Source organism: Castor canadensis, chromosome 12, assembly GCF_047511655.1.
Source record: "Castor canadensis chromosome 12, mCasCan1.hap1v2, whole genome shotgun sequence".
Lineage (NCBI taxonomy): Eukaryota > Metazoa > Chordata > Mammalia > Rodentia > Castoridae > Castor > Castor canadensis.
The window spans coordinates 23266581-23294428 of record NC_133397.1 but is presented as its reverse complement, the minus strand read 5'-3'; the positions used below and the strand labels follow the sequence as shown (position 1 = coordinate 23294428).

The following is a 27848-nucleotide window of genomic DNA, read 5'->3' as shown; positions in this document are numbered from 1 at the left end:
TTTAAAATGCAGTGTGCACATTTTCAGCAACATCTTAAAATAATCAAACTCTTCAGTCGCTTATGATTTAATTCATGGCCCTTAGAATATTTTAAATTTCATTTTTCCCCTTCCCATATATTATATGCAGTTGTAATTTTTAGGAATTTTAATTTTATTTTTAGCAGAATTTTACTTTGGAATAACTTCAGATTTTAATATATTAGGCTTGAAGTATGTGCAATATACAAATATCTTTTACCCCATCCTCTGTTTGTTTTTGATCCAGCAAATAGGTATACCAGAAAATGATTTCCTTCCTCTTCCACAGTGAATGTAGTCTTCTGAGCCACACCCTTTAGTCATTTCAGCAAAGTTGCTGCCTTGTATTGACAATGAATTACTTTCTAGTTGTTTTTTGCCTTCGGGTGTTTGCTTTCTCCAAATAGTGTTAAAAGTTATGAAGCTACCATTTATCTCTGGATAGTTCTAACAAATCTTTGAACTTCTTTAGCTCTGCCTAGAGCATAGATTCCACTGACAATGACAATGACCCTCTGAGATCCACAGACCAGTGGAAGTCTCCAAACAGTCTTGGGTTTTCTTTGGTTGTTTCTTTACCCCACCCCATACAAAACTTCCCTTTATTCTTGGCCTACCCTACAATCTGGCAGCCCTCTGTACCCAGTTGCTTCAATCCATTTCAACTCTTGTCTTGTATTAGAATTGCTTATGTGTGTTTATGAGTGTCTGGGTGGGGGTAGGGATCAGATCTGAGTTATCTTTGTCTAGTCTGCAATGGCAGAGTATGACTAACTTCTAACACTTCTTCCCAACTCTACAACTCAACATGGCTAAAGTTAGGCAAGAATGTTGCAGAGATCTCTGCTTCTCTCGCTGTACAATTCTCTCCTATATATTTTCATTGGGTAAATCCATTCTGCAATGGCAGAGTATGTCTAACCTCTAAAGTCCCTCCAAGGCTGAGCAGTACTTCACCTGGTTCACAGCACTGGAGTATCATGTCCAACTATATAAAAAAAATTCACTTGATGTTTTTATACAAATAAAAGAACTGTGGGCTTCTAGAGTAACCCTACATCAATGTGGGGAGGAAATCTAACCCTGTGCCATCTCCCACCCACATGTATAAGGGGAGCTGCCACACAAGTTGGCATCATCAAAAGGTCATGAGAGACTCTGCCCTACTCCATCTCCAGAAAGCTGGGTATCTTCTTTGACAACTCTGCTCATGATGCCACAGTAAGAGGTGGATTTCCCAATGAAAACACATAGGTGAGAGTTGTGGGCAAAAGGAAGCAGAGACCCCTTCAGGATCTTTGCTTTACCTCAGCCATGTTGAGTTGTAGAGTTAGGAAAAAGTATGTTTGAAGGATGCAGTGTTAGAGAAAGGAGAATTGGATAAAAGACTTAAGACAGCAATGGAAGATGTGGTCAGGAAGCTCAGAGAGAGGCTGGAGTCCTGCAATGGAAGACAGCAATGGAAGATGTGGTCCAGCTCAGAGAGAGGCTGGAGTCCTGCAGGTGGATGGAGGGGTCTTATGGGTGCCTTTAAAAGGTTGATTATCAGGGCTGGAGATGTGGCTCAAGTAGTAGGGCGCCTACTTTGAAAATGTAAAGCCCTGGGTTCAAACCCAAGTTCCACCAAAACAAAACCAACAACAAAAAAGTAAACCAAACCAAAGCAGCAATAACAAATAAACCTCTCAACAAATACAGTAGTCCCCATTATTGTTGGGGGAGATGTTCCAAGACCCCTGATGGATTCTTGAGACTGTGGCTAGTACTGAACTATAAAAAGTTGATTATCCTCAGAAAGCAGAAATCTAGGTTTAGCAGATTTTGCAGTCATCTTCCTGCCTAAAATTTCCAGGGAACCTCTTCATGGGGAAGTTTTATCCCCCAAAAATGTTCCTTGATGTCAATTCTCTGTACCTTTCTTTGCCACTAGGGGGAGCCAGTTCTCTGTTATTTGGGTCATTGCTGCAGGCACTGGAGAGGGAAATGGATCTGGGATGGACTAGGTGCCTTTGATTTGTCAAACCTGTAACAACTGAAGACTGAGGTTTCTAGTGTTATTGGGCCATGTCACCACAGGGTATCCAGCGCCCCAGTGTTCTTTAGGTTCCTTCTACAAACACAGGGTAGGGGTGCTGCAAAGGCCCTCAGCTTACTGGTTTCAAGTAACAAGGATCCTGTCATGTCTAATCAGAACAGCCTTTCTCTGGGTGACCTATGTTAGAGACACAGCTTCTTCCCTCTTTTCCTGGCATTATCTAAAGTCCCCACCTCTCCTTGTTTGTGTGTGTGAGTGAATGCATGTGCACTCGTGGTTGTGTGTTGCAGATGGAGGCTACAGGGATGCTGGAATAAGGTTTGGGTCACAGGACAAGGGAATGGGGGGGAAGAATTAAAGAAATAAATGTGCTTTGGGGACCAATCCAAGCCACCATGCTGTCCCACCTCTGGTCTTCTGAGTGATTTACTGAGTTTGGAAGGGTAATTTTCCAATACGAGACATATTTCTTTATTTCTAAGATCAGAATAAGCCAGTGAAAGTGAAAAGCACTGGATTGAGAACAAGAACTCCCTCCCAAGGTAGAGAAAAATCTTTCTCCCCATCCTGGGGTGTTGGCATCCCTGGAAACTGGACTTCTCCCTCCCACCATGTGTGCTACTGGCACAAGTCCTGGGCTGGGGCCCCATCATAAGCCCAGAAACACCGGTTCACTGCACAGCAGGCTGTAAGGTTTCCAGGGGGTCCGCGCTGCGCTTCCGACCTGGCCCCGCCAGGGCGCTCCTGACAGCCTCACAGACAGAAGGAGCTGCAGCCAGGTGTGCCTGAGCCTCAGGGATGGAGCACCGGAACACAAGACTCAGCAAGGCTGTGGGGATCACCTGTGGGGAATAGGAAGGGAGAACTGAAGGCTGAGAAAGTGAAGCCATCTGGAGAACTCTGAGCATCCTGTGTGTGAGTCAGGAACCATCAACTGGATTCGGGAATAGAATCCAGTGTTACCAAAACTAGAAAGTGGTAATGAGGTGAGTCAAGAGCAGAAAGAAATCTTCACCCTGAATAGGAAACTTCTGTCCATCCTTCAAAACCCAGCCCAAAAAAACCCTTCTCCCTCCTCTTCCTGACTCCCCTGCAAGGCAAAATGGAAGATTCCTTTTTGATATCTTTTTCATGCCTCTGTGACCACTTGTCACAGTCATATCTTCTCCATGAATGGGAACCTTCTTGGAGAGAGAATAGCACTGAACTTTGTAAACCCAAGGTCAAGCCAAGTTCCTAACATATTGAAAGTACCCCTCAGTAAGTGTTTGTTGAGTGACCAACAGTGGGCAGGATACCTTGTCCTTTTCATCTGCAACCTGGACATGGCGGGAGATGGGAGCAGCTCGAATTTCATCGGCCAGTGGCTGAGGAAAATGGATGGCTTGGAGGAGGCTCTCAATACATCGAGCTTTGGACTGTCCTGAGAACCGCTGCGGAAGAAGTGGGGAGGTCAGTAGAAGGCTAGAAGGTCAAGGGAACTGAGAATGGGACCAATGGAGAAGAAAGGTCTGGGAACAAGGGAGGCTGGGATCCTGAAGACTGACTGTAGAGTCTGTAGAGAACTGTTCTTTTGTGCAATCCCATAATCCTCAAGTATAAAGAAAAGCTACGTTGGGGGGTTGGCAGTGGGCCAGGATTGACTGGGTAAAGCTACCATGAATAGCAAGTTGGTCAGATGTTCAGCCATGTCCTAACAATCCCATATGTTAGTAATTTTAAGCTGAACTTCCTCCTTCCCGTTTCCTTCCTAACCAAGTGCACCCTGCACACTGCTGCCAGACATCTGCAAGCACAAATCCTTCCCTTTTGTCACTGTCCTTCCCTCTGTCTAGCTCAGCACTGTCCAGAAATATAATGCAAGCCGTGTACATAATTTTAAGTGTTCCAGCAGCTGAATTGAAAGAGAGAGAGAAACAACTAAGGCAGGTATGGTGGTACATGCTGCTAATCCCAACACTCAGGAGACTGAGGCAGGAAGCTTACAAGTTCAAGGCCAGCCTGGGCTATATAGGGAGACCCTGTCTCAAACAAACAAACAAACAGCTGGAATCAATTTTAATGAATATATTTTATTTAAGCCAATATATTCAAAATATCTCCATATGTAAGCAATATTAAAAATTACTAGTGAAGCCAGATGTGGTTGTACATGCCTTAATCCCAGCACTGGAGAAGCTGAGGAAAGAGAATCATGAGTTGGATTGGAGACCAGGCCAAGGTCTTTTGAGACCTTGGCTCAAAAGAATGAAAAGTTGTGAGTAAAGATATACACACACACAAACACACATAAATATTATATACATAACATTTTGGGCAGCACTGAGGTTTGAATTCAGGGTCTAGTGAGTGCTAGGCACACTCCTATGTACCCCTTTTTTGCTCTAGTTGTTTTTTGGATAGAGTCTCAAGTTTTTGCCCAGGACTGGTCTCAGATCAAAATCCTACTACCTATGCCTTCCACCTAGCTAGGATGATAGGTGCACACCATGACACCTACCTTATTTCTTGAGAGAAAGCTTTGCCTGGTTTGGACTTGAACCTTGATCTTTCTGATCTCCACCTCCTGAGTAGCTGGGATTATAGATGTGAGCCACCACCTCTGACTTATTTCACAATATTTTTGTAATAAGTCTTTGAAATCTGGTGTATACTTTATGATTACAGCACACCTCAATTTAGACACCTAATTTACAATGTTAAAAATTGAAATGCCATCCTATCACAAAACAATAAAGTTGCATTTAATGAAAAATTACACTGCTTCAGTCTTTACATAAAACCAAAAATTCAGGTCCTCTAGCCATTCTGGCCACATTTCAGGTGCTCGATAGCCACAGGTGGCAAGTGGCTGTTGTTTTGGATGGCACAGGCCTAGGTATGTTTGGCAAGTTGTATCTTTCACAATCCCTTTCCTTCTTGCTCCCTCATAATCTCTACCACTCAGGATCATGACTCTACTCTGCTCAGACCTGTGTCCCCAAACATCATGTCTCGTCCCCCTTCTGGGCTTTGACAGATGCTCAGAATTTCTAACAGGAATGTCCTTTTGCCCTTCATCTATCCAAGTCATAAGACCAAGCCCAGCTCAAATATCACGGATCCGCGAAGCCTTCTGATCATTGTAGTTCTGGTGGATGTGAGTGAAGTTCACAGGTTCTTTTAGGAACATGGTGGGTGCTCACTAACTGTGCATGGATTGGTTGGAGGGTTGCTTGCAGTATTAGGGTTGAACTCAGGACCTCACTTGTGCTAAGCAAATGCACCACCATTTGAGTCATTCTACCAGCTCTTTGGTGTTGGTTATTTTGAGATAGGGTCTTATATTACACCCTGGACCAGAATCCTATTTGTGCTTCCTTGCGTAGCTGGGGATGACAGATGTACACTACCACATCCAGCTATTGGTTGAGATGGGGCCTCAAAAAACTTTTTGCCCAGGCTTACCCTGAACGATGATCTTCCCAATCTCCATCTCCTGAGTAAGTGAGATTACAGGCTTGAGCAGCCACACCTAGTTTAGATTGACTCTTTTCACAGGGGGTTGCCAGACTTAACAAATAGAAACATAAGAAATACAAGACATCTAGTTAAATTTGAATTCCAGGTATATAATGAAAAAACATGTCTCAAATATTGCATGAGACATTCTTCTACTAAAAAAGTATTCCTTACTTATCTGAAATTCAGGCTTACCTGGGAGTCTTGTATTTTTTTCTTTGCTAAAATGAGCAACCTTGAAGGTCAAGGATAGTGACCTTCAGGCTTATCCATCATGCTATCTGGTGAGCATTCATTCCCCCTCCTGGAATTATCCTCTGGGGTACCATTGTTCCCACGTGCTCAGACCATGAAATTTAATTAAAGCTTTTTTTTTGGAGACAAGGTCTCGCTATGTAGCCCAGGCTGACCTCAAACTCACAATCCTCCTCCTACCTTAGCCTCTCCAGTGTTGGGATTACAAGGGTATAACACCATTCCTGGCCCCTGTCACCATCTTAAAGGAAAAGGACTTGAGGCGGGTGGGGCAGAGTAGTCCCGTGGAGGACAGTGATTGGCTCAAGGATGTGTATGTGACCCAAGACAAATCAGTGACTGCCATCCCTCCACCCCACAAATTTTCAGGGAATCACAGAGACAGATAAACTCTGTTCACAGTAAGGTTGCCAAATCAGCAGGATGTCTGGCAGATACTACACCTGGACAATGTGCCACCCAATGGAGAAAACCTGCCTGAAATGAGAGCAACACAAAAGACAGTAGACCTAAGCGCTGAAGGTTCTAGATCCCATCATTAGATTATCTGGCTGTCCTACAACTGCTCAGTTCAAGGCAATCACCAACATGAATTGGGCTACTATCACATTCTTGTAGTTAAAAGAATCTTGGCTAATAGTTATAATTTCACAAACACACACCCGGATGTGCACACAAACTCAGGAGGATGTGCCCGATAAAAAAAAAAAAGACAGAGAGAGGCACAGAGGAGAAAACCATCACCCCTGACTCCTGCACATCTCCCTGCCTCTGCAAAGTGCCTCCTGTGGTAGCCCAGGGTTTGAGGACAGTTCCCTGTGGTCCACCCAGCATATTCGTACCTGCAGCATGGCCAGGGCCCGCCAGAAGAGCTTGGAGTTGCCAATGCGAAGGTCCAACATGTGGTTTTGTAGGATCTTCCCCAGAAGCACGTGGGCCCCAGTACTCACGGTATTCAGGACCCACTTGGTGCTTAGCTCACGCTGGAACTTCTAAAAAGGACAAACAGAAGAAAGGAAAATGAGAGGGTGGGAGAGCAGCAGGGTGGAAGGGCTCCACTAACAGACACTAACAGACAGGAAATTAACAGACAGGAAATTAACGATAGAAAACCAGAGACCAAAATGCAGCCCAGGGTTTAAAAGTTAGACAGTGGCAACGCAAGCCTAGGACAGTTGTCCCAGGCAAGCCTGGCAATGTCACCCATTTACAGGTTTGACCCCTGGGTGGACAGATATCTTCTTTGAGTCCTTCCATAGTCAGGTTTTGTTCTTGCCAGAATTTTCCTTATGCTCCTTGGGTACCAAACAAGGGAGAAATATTAGTCCTAGGACTCATCCACTAAACCACAGCCTCTTTGAGGGCAGAAATTGGTGTCTAATTCTGCTCCAGAATCACAGACCTTTCGACAATGGTGGACGCATGATTGCTGGTTAAAACATGTTGGTTTTTTGGAGGGTTTTGGGGGCTTTTTGGTCATACTGGGTGTTAAACTCAGGGCCTTGTGCTTGCAGGCACCCTACCTCTTGAGCTTGTCATCCAGTCCTTTTCTCTTTAGTTATTTTTGGGATAGGGCCTTGAGTTTTTGTCCTGGCTAGCCTGGACTGAGATTCTCCTATTTAGGTTCCCCATGTAGCCAAGATGACAGTGCCATCATGCCCAGCTATGGGTTGACATGGTGTCTCTGTCTCATGAACTTTCGGCCTGGACTGGCCTGGAAATTTGGTCCTCCGTATCTTTGCCTCCTGAGTAGCTGGGATTACAGTTATGAGCACTGTACCCAACTTCAATCCATGTTTTCTAAAAATTAATTCTATTAAATCTTTACAACACCCTTATAGAATATTTTTTTCTTATTCTTATTTCTACATAGGGGTAAACTAGAGGTCAGGAGAAAATTAGCTTGGATAAGCTCATGTGATAGTGAGACACAGTACAAGGACTTAAATCTAGGTCTTCTGATTCAATGATGAGAGCATTTCCTACCTTGATTATCTCCTGGATGAATGAGAAAGCATGTTGAAAACTAAAACATTGTACAAACACAAGGCATTGTGAGTATAACTGTCACCTGTTCTTGGCCCACGCAGATATTTTTAGCCTTATAGCATGAACAACAGGGATCCAGTAATGTGTTGAGGGGGTTCATGTGGTCCTAGCAAGCTAAGGAAACAGGCTAGTGCAACTTTTATCTCTTTATTAACTCCTAAACAGCTAGTCATGTAAACCCCTGGAAGAGTGTATATTGAAGACATTTAGCAAGTGCATAGCAAGGATACTGAGTATAAGAACAGAAATCTGATCAACCAGCAGGAAACGGGCTGGTATGCAGCACTCACGCTCTAGGCTGTACGTCACGCTGCCCTGTGGGACAGAGGTCATCTAATCTGGGCTATATCATTATATCACTGTTGACTATAATTAACACAAAAATATTTTAAAGCTTATACAATTCATTCCAAATTTCATGTGGGGAAATAAATCTGCAATCATAGTCAAGAAAATCCTTAAGACGTAATGAAGACTACTAGGTATGAAACATACCATAAATCCTCTGTAATTAAACACATAGTGCCGACACATCCACAGACAGACCAGTGGAACAACATAAACTCCAGAAATGTCCTACCATGCACAAGACCTCAGGCTCAATCCCCAGCACCACAAAAAAAGTCCATAAATGGACCAATGCACATGGAAATTGAGTATGTGATACATGCAGCATCCCAAATCACTCAGGAAATGATAGACTTAAGAAATCATATTGGGGCTGGGAACGTGGTTCAAGTAAATGTGAGGCCCTGAGTTCAAATCCCAGTACCTCAGAAAAATTATATCAGAACAATTGGATAATCTCTTGGAAAAATATAAACTTGGATTCACACCTTACCCCATTACACAAGAATAAACTCCTAATGAATTAAACACCTAAATGTTCAAAGAAAATATTAGAAGAAAAACACAGGTGGTATTCCATTGTAGCTTGAGTTTGGGAAAAGCTTTCTGAGTCTCAAGATCCCAGTTCAGTAACAAAAGAATTGATAAATTCAGCCTCAGAAAAATTAAGGCAGTTTTTGCATTGTTAAAATGCAGAGAAAATATTCACAACATTTTTCAGACATAAAAAGCTATGTCTTTATAAAGAAATTCATAATCAAGGTTCCAAAAAGATTAAAAGACTGCTAGAAAAAGGAGCAAAGGTACATGGATGCTGGATCCCCATTTCTATTTGCATGCAGCTCTACTGCAAAGACGGTCAAGTGACCTAAAACTTGAAGGACTTTCTGTAAGAAGTGCAGCAAGCATCAGCCTCACAAAGTGACCCCCTGTAAGAAGAGCAAGGATTCCCTGTATGGCCAAGGAAAGAGGTGCTATGATCGGAAGCAGAGCGGCTATGGTGGGCAGACAAAGCCAATTTTTTGGAAGAAGTCTAAAACCACAAAGAAGATTGTGCTGAGGCTGGAATGTGTGGTGCAGATCCAAGAGGATGCTGGCTATTAAGAGACGCAAGCATTTTGAACTGGGAAGAGACAAGAAGAGAAAGAGCCAAGTGATCCAGTTCTAAGCGTTACAATTTTTTTTTTTGGTCTTAATTTAAGGAGAAGATACTGAAGCTATGGAAAAATTGCCTGTCCAAAAAAAAAAAATAGAAGAAAGAGAGAGAGAGAGAGAGAAAGAAAGAAAGTAAGAAAGAAAGAGAAAAAGGAGCAAAGTAGGGACTGGCAGAGTGGCTCAAGTGGTAGAGTGCCTGAACCACAGAGCTCATGAAGCCCTGAGTTCAAACCCCAGCACCACAAGAAAAAAAAAGAAAGAAAAGAAAAGAAAAAGGAGCAAAGTAAAGGAGCATATAGCTCACTGAAGACCTTTAAGCAGGTGAAAAACGCCCAGCTTCTGTAAAAGAAGTACAGATTAGGAACACAGCTCCTTTGTACAGCACTTTCCTAGTATGTGTAAGGCCCTGGGTTCCATCTCCAGCATTGAAAAACAATTTAAAATAATAAATAAATGCAAGTGAAAATTACACAGAAATGCCAGCCATGGTGTTACATGCCTGTAATCCCAGCACATCGGAAGTGGAGGCAGGAGGATTGCAAGTTCAAGGCCAGCTTGGGCTATATAGCAAGATCCTATCAGAAAGAAAGATAGGCCAGGTACTGGTGGCTCACACCAGTAATCCTAGCTACTCAGGAGGCAGAGATCAGGAGAATCGTGGTTCAAAGCCAGCCTGGGCAAATAGTTCATGAGACCCTATCTCAAAAATACCCATCACAAAAAGGGCTGGGAGTGGCTCGAAGTGTAGGCCCTGAGTTCAAGCACTAGTACCACACACACAAAAAAAAAAAAAAGAAAGAGGAGAGAGAGAAGGAAGGGAGAGAAGAAAAGAGGAGAGGAGGGAGGGAGAGAGGGAGGAAATTATACAGGAACGGCATTGCTCATCTCTCAAGGTGGCGAAGTCCAAAAGCTGAACAATACTCTAAGAAAGGTTGTATGGATGAGCATTTTCATATATTGCTGGTGTGAGAAGCCAAATGGTACCACCCCCTTCGAGGGAAATTTTACAATATCTAACAAAGTTCACATGTGTGTACCATTTGACCCAGGTATTTTCCTAATTCTTCCAGAAATCTATCCCAAAGAAACACTCTAACATACCAAAAACACGTGCACATTCGTTGCAGTATTATTTTAACATCAAAGTGTGGGAACCAGAGGTTGCAGGTAAACTATTGCATGTGTGCACACACACATGGAAACAGCAATGGGAAAGATAGCTGTGCAATGAAGTTGTTTCCTGAACATCTTGTTAAGCAAAACACACAAGATGTAAAAATTATGTTACCCTTTGCCAAAGAAGGAGGTTTTTTGTTTTTGTTTTTGTTCGGCAAAAGCAAAGCACAGCAAAGATTGTTCAAATACAGCTGCAGGGATGTCAGAAGGAGCCAACTTGAATGAGTTCTCATTCTGAGCATCAAAACGAATAATAATGACAGGAATGTATTAAAAACACATTTAACAACAACAAAACATTCATGAGTCTACAATGACACTAAACAAACAGATGGGGTGAGAAGTGAAGGGAAAGTTTTTCTCTATAGAAAAATGCCAACTAGTGAATATAGCTAGAACTGATAGAAACAGAAAATCACCAGTTTAAAACCACCATAGGAGTCAAATGCTGGAGGCTCACGCCTGTAATCCTAGCTACTTGGTACTAAGATTGGGAGGATCATGGTTGGAGGCCAGCCGAGGCAAACAGTTTGTGAGACCCACATCTCCAAGAGAAACCAGAGCAAAAAAATGGACTGTAGGTGTGGCTCAAGCAGTAGAGTACCTGCTTTGTAAAGGCTAAGCCCTGAGTTCAAATCCTTGTCCCACCCAAAAAACTCCACCATAATAATAATTGATTCAACCCATGCTAAAAACATGGGTGAAAAGTTGCTGAACAAGAAGAGGCAGAGAAATCTATCAGATGTCACCTAAACCAAGGGGCAAGATGTAGCCTCACCAATAAAGGGACAAACTAATATCAGCTGCCTGCCTCCTGATGTCATGCATAGGTCGAGTTGCAACCTCCCCTATGCAGTGCTCTTGTCAAAAAATTTAACCTGGATATTACAAAAAAAATAACCAGGCAAATCCAAAGTTAGGCAGATTCTGGAAAAACAATTTGTGTAACCTTCAAAAATAGCAATGTAGTAAGAGAAAAAAAATGATGTAGGCACATTAAAAAGACACCAGAAAGACCTATTCCTATATGCAATGCCTTATCCTTGATCAGATTCTGGACCCAGCAAATAAAAACAATACAGGGATAACTGGGGAAACATGACTGTGCTTGGGATTTTAAATAGTACTGGATTAGTTGTTTTTCCTGATGGATAACTATATTGTGGTTATATAGACAAATGCCTTAGTTCTCAGGGGACGTTCTCTGATGTAATCGGTGTGAATGTCCCAATCATCCTGCAAATGTAGCAAAAGATTGGTAAGGCTATGGAAACATGTTTGTTGTACTATTCTTGCAATTTCTCTATACATTTGAAAGTTTTCAAAATAAAAGCGTGGGAGAAGTTTACAATAAAAATATTTCTACAACTAAAGATTTACAAGCCCCTATGGAAGTCTCCTACTTTCAAGCAATTTTAACCCATTTAGAAAGATAAAGCCAGCATTAACTGAAAGACAAAGAAAAAGACTGAGAAATTTGAGTACAGAGATTTTTAAATAAAATGTTGCTACATCAAAAATAGAGATAATAGAAAATAATTAACTGGGGGAAATATAAAGTGGAAAAAATCTGCATTCTGTGCTAACGGTGTGTCTCCACCAGTTAGAGCACCTGCTTTGAAAGCACAAAGCCCTCAGTTCAAATCCCAATACCACCAAAAAAAATTAAAAGAAAGAAAAAAGCTACTTTCTTTGCTTTATATATCAGAAAGAAAATAAGTGAATGTATCCAAAGACATGAAGAAAGAGGACATGGAAAAAAGAAAAAAAAAATCAAATGACCCATATATACTTTTAAGAAATAAGCTCCCATAGTAAGGAAAGAAATGTAAATTAAATTAACATTGAAATGCCTTTTGTTTTGGTACATGTCTTTGTTAGAAAGATGCTAGCAAGTGTTTATGAAGAAACAAGAAATTTCACGCTTTGTTTGCAAAACATTTTTGGAGGTCAATTTGACCATGTGTATCAAAAAGTGTTATAATTTTACACTTCCCTTTGGCCCAGTGATTCCACTTCTGGTTGTTCAACCTAGCAGAAATAAGTGAAATGTCCAAAGGTATGTGCATGTATAAGGATATTCAGTGTAGCATTCCGATAAAATTCATAATATTGAAATTGTCTCCATGTTGGACAATTAAGGTTAGATGCGTTGTGGTACATCCATACCATGGAATACTACATTGGCATTAAAAATGACAGCATAAGAGGTGTGGTTCAAGTGATAGAGTGCCTGCTTTGCAAGTGCAAAGTCCTGAGTTCAAACCCCAGTTCCACCAAAAAAAAAGATGTAAATATATTAATTTTAAAAAAAGAGTTCATGATCTTGTTTCTTTTGCTTTGCTTTTTGATGGTACTGTGGTCTGAACCAGGGCCATGCACTTACTAGGCAAGTGCTCTACCACTCGAGCCACAAACCCCGCCCAGGGGTCATAATTCTAAGTGAAGAAAGGCAATGTAAAAGTAGCATGTCAAGTGTGGTCCCATTTTTGTACAGTATATTTAAATATGCATAGAAAAGAGGTCTCAAGAGGCATCGGGCCAAAGTTATCAAGCCCCTATCTCAAAAACAAAACTAAACAGGGCTGAGGGCATGGCTCAAGTGACAGAGCACTTGCCCAGCACGCATGAAGCCCTGATCGCTATCCCCAGCACCACACATACATAAACAGCCTATTGTGGAGCAGAGGCTCAACTTGGAAATCCTAGCTACGCGGGAAGCAGCTATCAAGAAGATCAAGGTTCGGGGCCAGCCTGAACAACAAGTTCCTGAGACCCCATTTCAACTAAATAGCATGCAGCTGCCATCTCAGCTATGCAGGAAGCATAAATAGAAAGATTGTGGTCCAGGCCAGTCCAGGCATAAACATGAGACACTATCTTAAAAATAACCAAGGCAACATTCCAAGCATATATGGAAATGTCACAATGAAACTCTCATACAACTACTATGTATTAATAAAAATGATTTTTAAAAAATAACCAAAGCAAAAAGGGCTGGGGATGTGGTACAACACCTGCCTTGCAAGTACAAAGACCAAAGTTCAAACCCCAGTAATGCCAAAAACAAACAAACAAAAAAACCCAACAATAACAAAAATCTGTCATTCTCCAAAATCTATGAGAGTGTTTTTTTGTTGTTATTGTTGTTGTTTTTGTAAGACAGTGGGTTATAGATGTTTTTTCCCCTTCTTTTGCATTTACTGCATTTTCTAAAGTTTTTACAATAAAATATATTGCAATTATAACATTTTTTTAAAAAGATAATTAAAAGATCACAGATCACCATTCCCGTACCCTATCCCTGGAACAGTACTAGGCATGTCATGGGTGCTTTAAAAATATTATTAAATGAATGAAGAAAGAATGAATGAAAGAATCTGGTTCAGCTTTTACACATGGCTGGAATTTATTTCGTATGTACTTAGAGTCACAAGACCTGGTTTGAGTCCTGACTCATGTCTCAGCTATGCGGTCATGACCACCACGTCTTCATCTCTTAGTTCTGGTTAAGAGAAATGGGGGCATTAAACACACATCCCTTAGGAGGTTGTTATGAGAACTGAGCTAATGGGCATGAGATAGTTTGTAAGGTGCAGAGTCAGATGTGTATTAGGTATTGTGATAGTATGGAGGAGTCTGTAAGTGTGGGTTAGGGCATATAACATGGAGAGCCAAGCGATCTGAAGTTAATTAGAGAAGACTTCTTAGAAGACAGGAGATATGAAAGGAAGCATGTGGGAAGCATTCCAAGAAGCAGGGATGTGACAAATGAACGTCATTTGGAAAGGAGGACAAATATGTGCCTTGGTGGATTTCCTGCTCAGAGGCAGGAAAGTTTCCATAGGAATTCTGAGTTCATTGAGGCAGTGTGCCAGTGTGCCTGGTCAACTTCCTGAAGGACGGGGTTTGAATAATGGGTGGGTGAGAGAGAGATCACATCTCTCCAGTCAGCCCATCAAGGGCCTGGTTCTGCTCTGTGGAGGGTGGGAAGTTGATATGTGACAAAAACAAGGCTCAGAGATGTAAAATTGCTTTCTCCTCTTGGGCCACACAGCAGAGCTGGACTGGCACCCAGATTTCCTGATGCCCACTCTAATCTCAGCTGCAAGTGCACACAAACTGTTATTTCTATGATTATTATCAGTGTGTGCCTTGAATTTAATTTCGTTATCAAGCAGGGACTGTATCAGTGTAACATCTGCACTGAAATCAACATAGTGCCACATACCGAAGGATTTTGAATAGTGATGATCACTAGAGTAGCTACCAACAGTTAACCTGTACCAAAGGGCAAGTGACTATCTGTTAAGGGACTGATGACCTATTCCTAGAGAGAGCTGAACCCAATATCCCGCTACCTTGGTGGCTTGGTGGGGGACCTCAAATACTCAAGCTTTCTCTCTTTAGGTGTGCGTTTTCTAATTTCTGGGATCCCTCCCCTCTTAGCTCTTCACTGCAGGTATTACCTCTCATCCCCCATACCTGGATGAAGTTCCCTTCATATTCGAAGAAAAGCAGTGGCCACGTGATACTGATGATGAAGGGAAAAAGCTTCTTCAAAGGGGTCTGAGGAGAAACAGAGAGAAGCAGGAAGGCCTGGCTGTAATGGCTGCCCAGGCTCCCCTCCTCAAGACTGGGCTCTCACCGGCAGGGTCTGCCCCACAGTGCTGTGCACCAGGGCCTGGATACTGGCAGTCTTCTCTTTCACCTGCTCCACCATTGTTTGCACCTCTGTGAGGTTATCTGGGGAGTAGGAGAGATCAGAGGTGAAAAGCAGCCTATGCAGCCGTTCTTCCTGCCACCCTAGTGTCCACTCAAGACACTCACCCCTGTCCGTCCCTCTGAGCAGGTGTCCTAAGACCCAGAAAGGACAGCTCCTCTGAATCACCCTACTGCTTTCGGACCCTCACCCCACCATTCCCATTGTCCCTCTCACCATCCAGGGTGAAAATGAAGACCACAGTGTCAGTTTCCGTGAGGGAGGGCAAGATGGAAGTCAGGAAGTCCTCCTGGGAGAAGGAGAACTGGGGACCCTGGAGACAGAAGAAGGGAGAGTCCCTCCAAGGAAAACACTCTAGAGCAAAAACATCTAATACAGCTCTTTGACTACAGGTAAAAAAGTCAGGTTCAAAAAAGAAGTATTATTCAGGCCCACCCACCTCTCCAAAAAAGGTAGTATTTTGCCCAAAGTGATATAGCAAATCAGAGGACTGGAACCAAATTTTGAGGGATAAATCTAGTGCCTTCCACGCTCCAAGGCCCCAAAGCCTCATGACCTCTAATCCATATCCCTTCTCTAGACAATTTATCCCATGTGTTCCTATACCCATCTCTACCTTCGCCTCCTCTCCCACCCTCTGCACACCAGTGAACTTCAAACTTCCCCCGAGTCCTGTCCCTCCTCTGACCTGGTTGGTGAGCTCAGCCTTCTGAGTAAACATGTCACTGTGATCACCAACGAGAAAGCCACGGATGTCTCGGAAATCTGAGAAGTTGAAGAACAAGAAGAGGAATGATGGGCTTTATAAGAAAGGATGGCGCTAGGTTTAGGGAGCTGTTGAAGGAAGCAGAAAGGAGGGTTTGGGGTGAGTAGGAACCCATGCAGGAGGCCATAGCACGGGCTGGAGTTGAGGGACCCAGGATTGAGTTGGAAGAAGCATTTGACTGAAATGCCTATTTAGGTAGGGCATCATGAACACTGAGGACCCTCCATGGGTGGGCAGGGAAGGGTTTGACTAGTGGGCCAGTGGTTTTGGGTCAGGGGAAATCAGAAAGATTGTCAGGACTGGGGTCCCACCAGCACCAAAGGTGTGGATGCACTCTACTCCATCCATGATGGCAATGATGCCGAGGTTCTGCCAGCCAACCAAGTGCACATGACCTTTCTTCTCCAAGCTGAGAACAAATTAGAGGTCAGGACATGAGTGATCACCATGAAAATAGGCCAGAGATGCACATAGAAGAGCACAGGGGTAAACAAATCGGAGGTCAGCCATGACCTTCCAACACGTAGACCCATCACCATCGCCATGTCAACCTATCCACAGAGCCTCCCCTGCTCTCAGGAAGTCCCCTGCAAATGGATATCCACATACCTGGTACTGACTTGCTTCATCAGGGTGGCAATCTTGGAGCTTTGACTGTAGGTCACCTGATGAGCTCGCTCAAATGTTCGAAGGATTTCCAGAAGGCATCTAGAAGAAAAGTCACTGGTAGCCAGGTATGGTGGTCCATACCTATAATTCCAGCTCTTGGGAGGCAGAGGCAGGAGGATCATGAGTTTGTGGCTAGTCTGAGCTACACAGCAAGACCTTGTCTAAAACACCAAGGGCCAGGGATGTAGCTTAGTGGTAGAGCCCTTGCCTAACATGTGCAAGGCCCTAGGTTTGATCCCCAGTACCATACACACACACAAAGTCACCAGATCCCAGAAAGGGGTCAGTGTCCCCTCAGAAAGACAAGGTATCCCTCCACCCCCTCCTAGAGGAAGTCGCAATTCCCATAAAACTAAGCACTGCTGGTCCCTGGGGGACCTACAGAGACTAGAGCCAGACTGCATTCAGGAGGGGCAGAAAAGGCTTCAGTGAGCACAAAACTGAAGAGCAGGAAAAAGAATAAAGGAGAGAGAGCCTTGGGGGGAGGACAGGATCTGAGTAGATGAGGAGGTAAGTGAGCAGTCAGTATGGAAGCAAGACTAGAGGCCCCACCTGGCAATGGCAGGAGGCCATAGCAAGAAATAGGCTCTAGCCTACATGACCTGGACAATGCCCAAGTCCAAGGATTCTTGAAAGCTACCCTGTAGATCTGGACCTGCCATCCCCCACATCCCCCCCACTCCACCCCTACCTGATCTCCTGCTTGTCCATACCCTCCCTACCTTTCAGAGGCTGCAATGCCCCGGTCCACAGTCTTGTGGGCTGCTAATAACAGAGTTTCCAGCAGGATCTTGGTGGCGCTTCCACCTTTCATCCGGGAGGAGCCGCTCAGACCCTCAGGCTGAGGAGGTAATGACACCCAGAGGAAGTGGTAGAAGAGGGAAAACCCTGAAGTTCACCCGTTAGCGACCCCTGGGCATGGGATGTGGTAGGTGACCTCTGGACATGGAATGGGTTGGTGACCCTTGGATAGGAATGTGGTTGGTGACCCCTGGGCATGGACACTAGTTAGCGACTCCTGAGCATGCCTTTGGTGGTACTGGTGGCTCCCAGTGTGCTGTGAGGAGGAGTGCTAGGGGTAGGGAGCTAACTGAAAGAGAGGAGACAAGGAAAGGGTCACCTCTGGTCATCCCTATGGTACATTCAGGACACTCTGGGAGGAAGTCACAATGAAAGTCACAGTGATTGGGGCTCTTGTTAGCAGGGTCAAGGGTTTTTCAGAGAGTGCTTTTCTTTCTGAAAACCCCCCTCCACCATCAAGTTTTGTGATAGTGTACTAATCCAAATACCATGTTTCACAGGCTTTAGTCAGACCCATAAAGCATCATTGAAATAGTACAGATTTGTAACACAGCACACCAAACCAAGATTGGGCAAAGAGAGTGATAAAAGCAGTGATGGAGGAAAGAAGATTGAAAGCCAACAAGTACATACAGAATAAAAGAGAGGTGAGCATAAAGGAGATAAATCTGTGGAACTCATGCATAACATTCAGATGAAGGAAGAGATCACAGTTGTCCCACCACTGGCACAGGGAGGCATGGGCAGAGCTTTGACTAAAGGTACATGGTGATAGTGAGATTCATCTACAACCCAGAGGAATAGAAAGAGCAGGGGGCCCAGAGGCTAAGATGGCCTGGCCATTATGGAAAGGATGTAGAAAGGCAAAGGAATGAAAATGCATCCCATTTTAAGCCCATATTTGAGATATATGGGAGACTGAATAAGACATAACAGTAGCTAGCCAAGCTGGGTGTTGGTGGCTCACATCTGTAATCCTAGCTACTTAGGAGGCAGAGATCAGAAGGATCATGGTTCAAAGCCAGCCCAGGCAAATAGTTCTGCAAGACCCTATCTCAAAAAACCCTTCGCAAAAACAGGGCTAGTGGAGTAGCTCAAGGTGAAGGCCCTGAGTTCAAGCCCCAATATCACACACACAAAACAAAGCTACTCAAAGCTGTTTGTACGCAGATAGAAAATAGCTCATTAATCAGAGACTGCCCCAGATATTGGAAGTGTTTAATGATTACTGACTTGAGATACAGCGTGGGAATAAAAGGTAAAACATTTTAAGGTGAAGTCAGGTGCCAGTAGCTCACGCCTGTAATCCTAGCTACTCAGGAGGATGAGATCAGGAGGATTGAGGTTTAAGGTCCATCTGAGCAAATAGTTCTCCAGACCCCATCTCCAAAATAACCAGAGCAGAATGAACTAGAGGAGAGGCTCAAGCAGAAGAGTTTCTGCTTTGTAAGTGAGAAGCCCTGAGTTCAAATTCCAGTCCCCCCCCAAAAAAAACACTTTAAGATGAGAATGTAAAGGAGAAAGTGGGATTACATTTAAAACATATTAATTAATGCACAATATCTGAAGAATTTAAGCAAGATGAACAGAACCTAAAATCCAAGGCCTTAAGCAGGTGGCAAACAATTGCATACCAGATGCGTGGGGGAGTTCATGGGACAAGGAAAGATAGATCCTACCCCGACTGCAGGATTGAGCACAAAAGCTTCCTGTTTCTCTTGCATTTTCTGCATGCGTTCTGCTATTTGCCGAAATGTTGAACTCCAGTCTTCAATGGGGTCATTTCTAGGGGACAGAGAGACACAGAGTTGGATGGATTGTCTGGGAAGATCTAAAGAAAAGGATCTAGCTGAGAGTTAGGATCAATGCCCCACACTGAGATTGGGGTCAGAGGTTAATACTCCATAGAGATATGCCTTGGAGCTCCAGACCCCATTTTTATCTCCCGCTCTTGTTTTCCTTGCCTCTTCAATCCCTATTTTGAAAATGTGTGTTGACTTGTATTTTGTGGAGCTTTTATAAACTGTCTCCAATCCCTTCTGAATTAATAATAATCCATTCAGCAAAGTAAGTCCAGAGCAAAGCCAACACTCAAGTTTAAAGTTCCAGCCAGAAACCAGAATCATATTGTATTCTGGTCCTAACATAAACCCCTGCTGTCATGGGCATACTAACCTTGCCCTTTATGGGCCCTCAGAGGAACGCCTGTCATCCAACTGTCAAGACTGCCACTTTATTTTCCATTTTAGGATCATTTAGAAGCCCTTCCCTGAAATGTATTCTGAAAATACCTCCAAGAAAAGAACCCTCACTATCTGAGGGAAGGATAACAGTGCAGTATGAAGTGTAGTACATAAGGGTCCTTGGTGAACCTTCCTTGAATAAATTAGTCAGGTAGAAAGCAATGTGCTAATGAGACAAGAGAGCTACAGGCTTGTTACCTGCTGGTTACAAATCATTCTCAGAGAATAAAGATTTGTAGTTCCTAGGTGATAATTTATGAATCAGTTGGTGTGATAGGACCTCAAAGAGCTACCTCTCCACATGGCATCCTGAACTTCCCCTATCATTCCATTCCTGCAAAGGTTTCATCTGTTCTTAAACTATTTTTATATTTCTTCTTCTGTATGACTTCTAAGGCAGACAAGGTTCATGTATTTCATACCCTTTGTACAAAGTGCCTCCTATCATTTGTTCTCAGACTAGTTCTGAAACTTCCTAGAGACCCAAGAAAGAGGAGACTTAAGCAGAAAGGAGATAGTATCTATATTGTGTGAGCACCAGTGGCTCACACCTGTAATCCTAGCTACTTGGGAGGCTGAGCTCAGGAGACTGTGATTCCAGGCCAGCAAATAGTTCTAGAGACCCCATCTCCAAAATAACCAGAGCAAAACGGGCTAGAGTAGTGGCTCAAGCAGTATAGCACCTGCTTTGTGAGCATGAAGCCCTGAGTTCAAATCCCAGTCCCACCAAAAAATTAAAAATCAAGATCTCGAGACTTTGCTATGCATCAAAATCTACTGGGAGTTGTTTTTTAATAACTACCCATGTCTGGATACCACTTCCACCCTGAGATTCAGATTCAGCAGTTCTGGAGCAGAGCCCAACAATCTGTATTTTTTCAAAAGCTTCCCAGACGACTCTGAAGATCAGCCAAGTTTGGGAGTCACTGATTTAAGGAACAACTGGAAGGTCTCCATACCTACATTGTTTGAAATTCTTCATTTCACTTAGTCACAGCGCCTGAAATTAGCATCACTGCAGTAGATCTATTTTTGGTGAAGGAGACTCCTCCATGCAAAGGATCAGGGTTAAAAGTATCTCAGACTTGTTTACACCTTCATATGAATTAAACTACAAGCCTAGAGTCTGGAACTAGGAAGAGTACCTCAGAAAGAACCTGCTCATCCCCCTCCCCAAGACCTCCAATAACTACACAAGGCTGCTCTAAAGTAATCAAAAACCCTTTGGTGCAATGGCTCCACCAACAAGAAGCCTTCAGTGTCAGCCAGTAGTCCATTCCAATGGTTTGTTTACCAGTCCCTCCAAACCTAGCTGTGCATCAGAATTTCCAGGGATGCAGCTGGGCATGGTGGTACATGTTTATAATCCCAGTACTCAGGAGGCTGAGGCAGGAGGATCGTGAGTTTGAGGCCAGCCTTTGGGGTTCATAGTGAGTCCAAGGCTAGTTTGAGCTATGTAGTGAGACTGTGTCTCAAAAATACCTCCCCGCAAAATCTCCAGAGATGCCTTAAAGAAAAAAGGCTGGCAGAATGGCTAGGCAGGTAGAGTGCCTGCCTAGCAAGCGTGGAGGCCCTGAGTTCAAACCCCAATACCCTCCCTCCAATATATAAATTTTAGTATCTTACCGCAAACCAACAAAAAAAATTTTTTAAACAATCTCCAAGCAACTCATGCACTACATCCGTGCACTATTGATCTAACATGTTGACTTTGAGATCAAAATGTCCATTTAGGGCTGGAAGTGTGGCTCAAACCATAGAGAGCCTGCTTTGCAAGGTGAAACCCTGAGTTCAAACCCCACTCCCACCAAAAACAAATGTCCATTTAGGGAGACAATAAGAGGGAGGTAATTTTGTAACTCAGGGAAGGAAGAGGGGGGGACATCCAAGTAGCCAGAGAGGAACAAAAGGGTGCCTGGAATGAGGCAGAGCAGGGCATGAAGATGAGAGAACTGAACAAGAAGTAGAAGTAGGTGGCCCTTTGAAAGTCACTGCTACTACTTTTAAAAGATGCTCAGAATCACCCCACATGAAAGTACATATCTTTGGGATATACATTTTCCTGACCTCATTTTTTTCCTCCTGTTTTTTTTTCCTTGCCTCTTTAATCCCATTCATTCAATTTGAATGTGTGTTGACTTGTATTTTGTGGAACTTTTATAAATTGTCTTCGATCCCTTCTGAAACAAGGTAAGAATTATTAAATAAACCAACCAAGGTGGGGGGAACATGTAAGCATAGGGATACCTCATGTTTGTTATAATATTCTGAGATTTGGCAAACAAGACCATATCCATCTGTCCTCTCCTCTGTGATTGTACTATAGACTTTGACATGTCCCCTCCCACGTTCTCCTAGGGCTGGCCAGTCAATACAGAAGGCTCACCTGGCCATGCTCACTGGATTGAAACCAACCAGGACTGGCAGGAAGACATCTGTGTGATCCATGCAGTAGTCCATCTGGCCTGCCACAAAGGGAGCCTGATGATAACAAGAAAGGAGACCATGATGGAAGAATTATTCTGAATGTAGTTCAAGGCCAGCATGCATCAGAATCTCCTAGAGTGCTTGTTAGAAATGTGAATTCCAGCCAGGTATGGTGGCTCACACCTGTAATCCTAGTAAGCCTTGGGAGGCTGAGATCGGGTGAATCATAGTTCCAGGCCAGCCTGGGCAAAAAAAAGCTCATGAGACCCCCATCTCAACAGAAAAATCTGGGAGTGGTAGCATATGACTATCATGCTGGCTACTGAAGGAAGCTTAAACAAAAGAATTGCAGCCCAGGCTTGTCAGGTAAAAAGAGAGACCTTATCTTAAAAATAACCAGAGCAGAAAGGGCTAACAGTATGGCTTAAGTAGTAAAGTGCCTCCCTAGCAAGTGTAAAACACTGAGTTCAAACCCCAGTATCACCAAAAAAAAAAAGAGAGAGAGAGAAAGAAATAGAAAAGAATGTTTGTTCCTAGGCCCAAATTTGAAATGGGGACACATTTTTAACAAGTACCCCAAGGGTAGTAAATTTTTAAAAAGTTCCTCCAAGGAAATCTTCCACATGGCAAAGTTTGAAAACTACTGAACTAAATTTCAAATTCCTTGTACTAGGACCATGGCTCCAATGATTGAGGACTTGCCTAACGAGCATGAGGCCACAAGTTGAATGCCAAGTACCGCAAATAAACAAACAAACAAGTAAATAGAAAGCTCCTTTAAGTCAACATCCTGGTTCTCTTTCCATACCATCCACTGCTGGATGTAGTTTTCTTCTCTTTGATGTCTTAAAATTAGAGAACTAAAGAGTTGACGGGAAACTTGGTAGGGAGGGGGGGCACCTAGTCCAGTGCTTCTCAAACAAACTATCTGTGAGTTGTGTTAAAATGCGAATTTGAACTTAGTGGGGCCTGAGGTCCTGCCTTTCTCACAAGTCCCAGGTGTTGCTGGTACAGGGACCATAGTTCAAGTAGCAAGGGACTCATTTGGGGGTCAGATTCTTCTGTGAAGGGCTTTGGAGGCCCTTTGATCTCTGCCCAACTATTCAACCCTAGGGTTGTAGCACAAAAGAAGCCATAGACTGTATGTAATCACAAAAGGCAACGTGCCAGTAAAACTTTATTTAGAAAAACAAGCTTCTGGCCACATTGGCTGCCAGCATAACATACTGACCCCTGAACTAGTCTATCTTGATTTTGATGGATCAATACTTGGTTACCCTGAGATAGGGTCCTTTCCCCTCTTCCCATATCCATACAGTTGGATCCACATTAGTAAAACTAAAATAAAAATTCCCTGTGGAAATTTTCTGTTTTCTAATGCCCTCCTCATCAATGTGCCTTCATGCTGTCCATTCCCAGCCCCGTCCTCCTTGTAAAATTGATGCGCTCCACCCGCCTTCATACTTACAGACAGTCCCGCTGAAATGCCAATGACAATCACTTTCTTCTTCCCAGAAGCCACCTAGGAGAGGATGGGAAAGGTACAAATCTATTGTGATTATATCAAGGCCAGGGCCAAGGATGGGAACAGGCTTTGGCTGAATGTTGGGGCTACTGTCCCCATGAAAAGGAACAAAGGTCTCTGGTTGAGTATGAGTGGAAGGAACAAACCTTCTTCAGTTCCTCAATTCCATGCAGGGCACTATCTTCTGTCCCCTCCCTAGAGGCCACCACAGACCTAAGAGGGCAGACACAAGGTCACTGGCACTGGTTGGGAAGCAGACACCTATGGTTTATTAGGGAAGGTCACACTGAGAGAAGGAAATGAAAGAAAACTATCATTGAATGAGTACCTACGTTTAGACATCATGACAGAGTTGAAGAACTCAGATGCCTACAAGGGCCAGTCAGAAATGGGTAAAATGTAAGGTAATAAGGAATGGTGGGGACTGCAGCATTTTGGGTATAATCTTTGTCTAAAGTTATTCAAGCCAAGCAAAACATTCATGCCAAGTTGACTCACCTGTCACCTCCTGAAATGAGGTAGGTGTAAAGAGGTTTTTGTCCTAGACCTTTCATTAGCTGGTTAAAGGAGACCTGCCGAGAGGGAGAGGATGTAAAGAGGTAATGATAGTGAAGGAACAATTAGCTTGAATTTTCAACTCCTACAGGGCAGAAGCCATAGGCTGATTCTCTTAGGCCAGAACTTGACACAGTCCTACTTGGAATTCCTACTTGGAATCTGCCACTTAAGATGCAACTTGGATTCCATGCTACTTAATTGCAGTGTATCGAATTATGTTTGCATATAGAATAAACTGTGGACAGCAAAGAAAGGATGCAACTTAGAGATGATTAGTTAGGGATGTGTGGGATGTAGAGACATTAGTAATAGACTGGTGGGCTCCAGCGGGGTCAGGAGAAATGGGACTCCATGGTGGGATCTGGCTTTTGGAGGATGAAGAGCGAGGCACGGAGCACAGGTTTAGTGAGGGGTCCCCCTGGTAACTTACCTATGATGAGCTTTCTGGTTCAGGGGGTCAACCCCAGGGGGAGCAGCAAGGAAGATGGGGATCAGGGTACTCACCGACATAAGGAATGCCATCCGGCCAGAGGTGCCTCCTCCACTCAGTACCACCAGCCCCCCATCTGGATCCTGAGGAAGGAAAGCTGTTATTCCCAGCTCAGGTAGAGGGAAGAATGTTCTTTTCTTTGTCACTTATGGAAAAGGACTTAGAAGGTCTCCTTATTCCTCTTCTCATTCAAAACTGAACAAAACTAAGGCCATGTGGTGTAGCAAAAAAGCACTGGATTGGAGAAAGAGCTTTCAGTTTGACCCCCATCTCTACTTTAGCTACTTATTTAATCTCTTACTTATTCCAGACAGGACTGACAGCTGTTTTGTCAACTAAATAAAAATAAATAATAAAAGCAGCATTATCCAGCAATTATCAGCTGGGTACATTTGGGCCAGCAACTGTGATTAGCCTGAGCATTTATTTTCTCATCTGAAAAAAAAAAAGACAATAACACATTTCACAGGTTTTTGCAAGGGTAATAGGAATGAAAGTGCACTGTCAATTATAAAATATTATGCATCTAGCAGTTATTATTATAATTGATATTGATGAATAAGATGACAGTAAGAATCCAATAGGGAGAACCGAAAGACAGAGAGAGAGAGAGAGAAACAGAGAAAGAGAGAGAGAGAGAGAAAGAAAGTGTAGGGTAAGTCTAGAGCAGATGAAGGTTTGTACCTTCAGAACTTCCTGAACCTTCCCAGCCACTTGCACCATGGTGGTCAGAACTGATTCACTGTACAGTCGCTGTAGGGAACAAGCAGGAATCAGAAGCAAGAAAAAAGGAGGATGGCAGACTGGGATGGGGGGAGGAGGAGGGTCTCAGGGTTTCCAAAATCATGAGCCGTACTGGGGGAGAGCGGAGGTTGTGACAGGATTAGGTTGGCATCTGAATTTGCAGTGTCATGGGGAAGGGTCTGGGTCACCTGGTATGCAGGCATGGCTTGCCCCTCCTCCTGGAAGATCTCAGCATCACACTGCCCCAGCAACTGAACAATTTTTCCAGCATCTGCTTTGTCCAAGTTCCGGGTCAGTGGGTTTGACTTCTCTGTGATTGGCACGGCTGCCTCATACCCAGACAACTAGAGAAGAGGGGGACCCAGATGGGGGCAGGAAGCCAAAGCCTGTACATGCCTGCTGCACTGGAGGTGGGAGTGGTGAGAGGCACAGTGTTTGAAGACACACAAACACATGCACACACCAGGAACTTAGCATGTACTTGGTTTCACAGGCCTGTAAGGGAAGGAAGATCAGGAGGGAAGATAAGAAGAAAGGAGAAGGAAACAGAAACCCAGTGTGGAGGGAAGGACAGATGAAAAAGGATTCTAGGAATCAGTGCAGAAGGCCAATATCAAGAAAGACCAGCTGGGCTTGGTGGCAGACATTTTAATCCCAGCATTCCTGCTGAGGCAGGAGAATCAGGAGTTTGAGGCTACCCTGGGCTGCATAGGAAAACTGTCTGAAAAAAAGGTGGCACGGCGCGGGGGGGGTGGTCTCACCTCCCATTCTCCAGGTTCTGGAGTCTCAATCACATGTTGAAACCGTTTTGTGCCTGGCATGGTCCTGTGCTGTGAACACAGTGTCCTGCCTGTCTCTTCAGCCACACGAACTCTTCTGGTCACAATGACTCTGCTTCGAGTTGGCAGGGCCTTATCTCAGCCACAGAGATGATTAACCCACGAACTGTGGCCTCTCTGAGCACCACCCCCTGCACCTCTACTTTTCCTGGCCCCCAGCCTTCTGGGGAAGTTTTGGGGTGTCCTCTTTGCCGGCCTCTGCTTTACTCCCAAAGAAAAGGACAAGAGGTTCATTACTGTTGTCCTCCAGGCACAGTGCCTTCTTCTTCTGAAGGCCTGGAGCCTGGGAGTACAGGACAGCACCCACACGAGGGAGAATCCCTGGGCAAGAATGCTTTGAAACCAGGATGCCCCAGTAGGTCAGAGATCAGGGTCCTGGGGTCAGCAGAAGTCAGAGGACCTGGCCATGGCTTGATCACATGCTCAACACACATAGTCCCTCCCTGCCCCACTGGCCCATTTTACCCTCTCAGAAAGCAGGCAAGAGAAGCTTCAGAGCCCCAGGTGTGCATACACTGATACGGAGATCACAAAGGAAAAATGCTGCCGAAATAGAAACACAGCAGTGAGAAGTAGGGCCAGAGAATCTGCCCTAAATACAATTAGCCAGCATCTATTTTCTCTGAGCTAGGCACTTTTCACATACAGTACTTCATTTTGTACATCAATACTAAGAAGTCAATTTTGACACCCTCATTTTTCAGATGATCAAACAGGCTCAGAGAAGTTAAGTTGGTTGCTTAAGATCACATAGCTGGCTGAGCACCTGGTCTTTCCAGATTTCATACTCAGCCAAAGCATGAAATAATTTAAGGGTTTACATGTTTATTGAACGAGTGCAACAACTAAGAAGTAAATTAATATTCATTCACATCGTAATGTTAAGATGTATAACCCTGTGAGGTTTCAAACACTGTGCTGTACAGGTGGGAAACCTGAGGCGCAGGTTAACCAATTTGTCTGAGAGAGAGAGAGAGAGAGAGAGAGAGAGAGAGAGAGAGAGACAGAGAGAGACAGAGAGAGAAACATGAGAACCCTATGTCTTTGCTCTTTAATTGTCCCTATAAGCCCAGCATTCTTAACAGTCACTATCTCCAGCTCTTACCATAATGTCAGGCACATAGGAGATGCTCAGAAAATATGTACAGAATAAATGAAAGGATGATTGAGAAAGCGAAAGGAATTAAATCAGTTTATGAATGGGAAGCCTACTTAAAAGCTGACGCAGTCTACAAGAGATTGTTAAAACAATTATTATCTCGATCCCTCTGTCTCCTCTCCTCTTAGTGCCCTCCAGCACCGTAGGTGGTATTCCTCCTCCCAGCTTGGCTAATTCCACCAGGGGAAGGAAGGGCTCTCCCAGGTGCCCGGGACCCTCGCACCTGCATCTCTCTCCGCGTCCCCGCCGGCTCCACGGCTTGAGCAGGGAGAGAGAAGGGCTGGGGGCCAGGAGGCCGCCATTGGGAGGGTCGTGGGAGGAGCCGGGAGAGAACCCGGTGGGGGGAGCCGGAGGGGGATGACGG

At 44.0% G+C, this 27848-nt stretch overlaps 1 protein-coding gene and 1 pseudogene across 4 annotated transcripts; one reads left to right on the top strand and one right to left on the bottom strand.

The window, feature by feature from the left end:
* Positions 1 to 2500: 2500 nt before the first annotated feature.
* On the bottom strand, positions 2501 to 27844 carry Gckr (glucokinase regulator). Of its 4 annotated transcripts, XM_074049393.1 has the most exons (20): positions 27708 to 27844; positions 26791 to 26868; positions 25675 to 25830; positions 25427 to 25495; positions 24757 to 24825; positions 24193 to 24266; positions 23841 to 23907; positions 23638 to 23691; positions 22129 to 22223; positions 19179 to 19284; positions 17421 to 17539; positions 16639 to 16737; positions 16341 to 16438; positions 15952 to 16028; positions 15480 to 15576; positions 15189 to 15286; positions 15026 to 15109; positions 6655 to 6804; positions 3355 to 3489; positions 2501 to 2898 (listed from the first exon to the last, which is right to left on the bottom strand). In XM_074049393.1, exons 3-20 carry the CDS (start codon positions 25687 to 25689, stop codon positions 2728 to 2730), a joined length of 1677 nt encoding a protein of 558 aa, XP_073905494.1. In that variant the 5' UTR covers positions 25690 to 25830; positions 26791 to 26868; positions 27708 to 27844; the 3' UTR covers positions 2501 to 2727. The 4 variants fall into 4 exon arrangements, with proteins under 4 accessions (XP_073905494.1, XP_073905495.1, XP_073905493.1 ...); XM_074049394.1 differs by lacking the exon at positions 27708 to 27844 and having other exon boundaries at positions 26791 to 26884; XM_074049392.1 differs by lacking the exons at positions 26791 to 26868; positions 27708 to 27844 and adding an exon at positions 26248 to 26686 and having other exon boundaries at positions 16347 to 16438.
* LOC109679179 (large ribosomal subunit protein eL42-like) lies at positions 9083 to 9377 on the top strand (annotated as a pseudogene).
* Positions 27845 to 27848: the final 4 nt, after the last annotated feature.